Here is a 644-nt window from a genome sequence, read left to right as displayed (position 1 = left end):
ACGATAAAGGCAATCTGGAGAATCAGATCACATTTGACTAAATATTTTCGTGATATAAAAATAAAAAACAATTAAGATAACAATAAAGACATATTGAATTGAACTATTGATGGCCATAAAACGACCACAGTTTGAAACCAAAATCCAATTTAGAAAGAAGCAATCAATCAGTAAAAAAACTACGTGTAGAACGCCCCATGGCAGGTCGATTTTCCCTAAATTACCTTCCTTCAAGTAAAACAAACTCATCAAAATTTTTTGTAATCTACGACTTTAAAATGCTTATCCATGATAATCGAACTTTAGCCAGGAACACATTAATAACACCTGCCTCGAAAATATTAACACACAAATCACCAGTAAATAGTGCATTTCAAGATGACCTAGTGGTTTCAATTTGCTCCGACAAAATACTTCGTCGCATATCATCGTTACTGTTTCTTAGCACCGTATAAATACTATCCACTTCAGCAAGCTGTTCCAGAACTGGGATTATATCTAACAATTCAACATCGTTCGCATCATCGAACCATGTTTGTACTGGAATCTGGAATAAAACGTTTTACTATTTCCAATGGATAACATTGGAGATAATGATTACTACAATAACCTTCCCACTTCTCAGTTCTAATCCAAAAAAAAAA

The 644-nt window shown here is 33.4% G+C and overlaps 1 protein-coding gene across 1 annotated transcript; it reads right to left on the bottom strand.

Annotated features, from left to right (window-relative positions):
• Nucleotides 1–265: 265 nt before the first annotated feature.
• Nucleotides 266–547, bottom strand: LOAG_16239 (hypothetical protein; the record flags this gene model as incomplete). Its single annotated transcript, XM_003151727.2, has 1 exon — nt 266–547. A coding segment is annotated over one exon (174 nt), but the record flags the coding sequence as incomplete, so codon positions are not given.
• Between the last annotated feature and the right edge of the window lie 97 nt (nt 548–644).

The sequence above is a fragment of the Loa loa genome (assembly GCF_000183805.2).
Source record: "Loa loa unplaced genomic scaffold supercont3.5007, whole genome shotgun sequence".
NCBI classification, from domain to species: Eukaryota; Metazoa; Nematoda; class Chromadorea; order Rhabditida; family Onchocercidae; genus Loa; species Loa loa.
The sequence above is the reverse complement of the archived record's forward strand: the minus strand, read 5'-3'. Positions and strand labels throughout refer to the sequence as shown.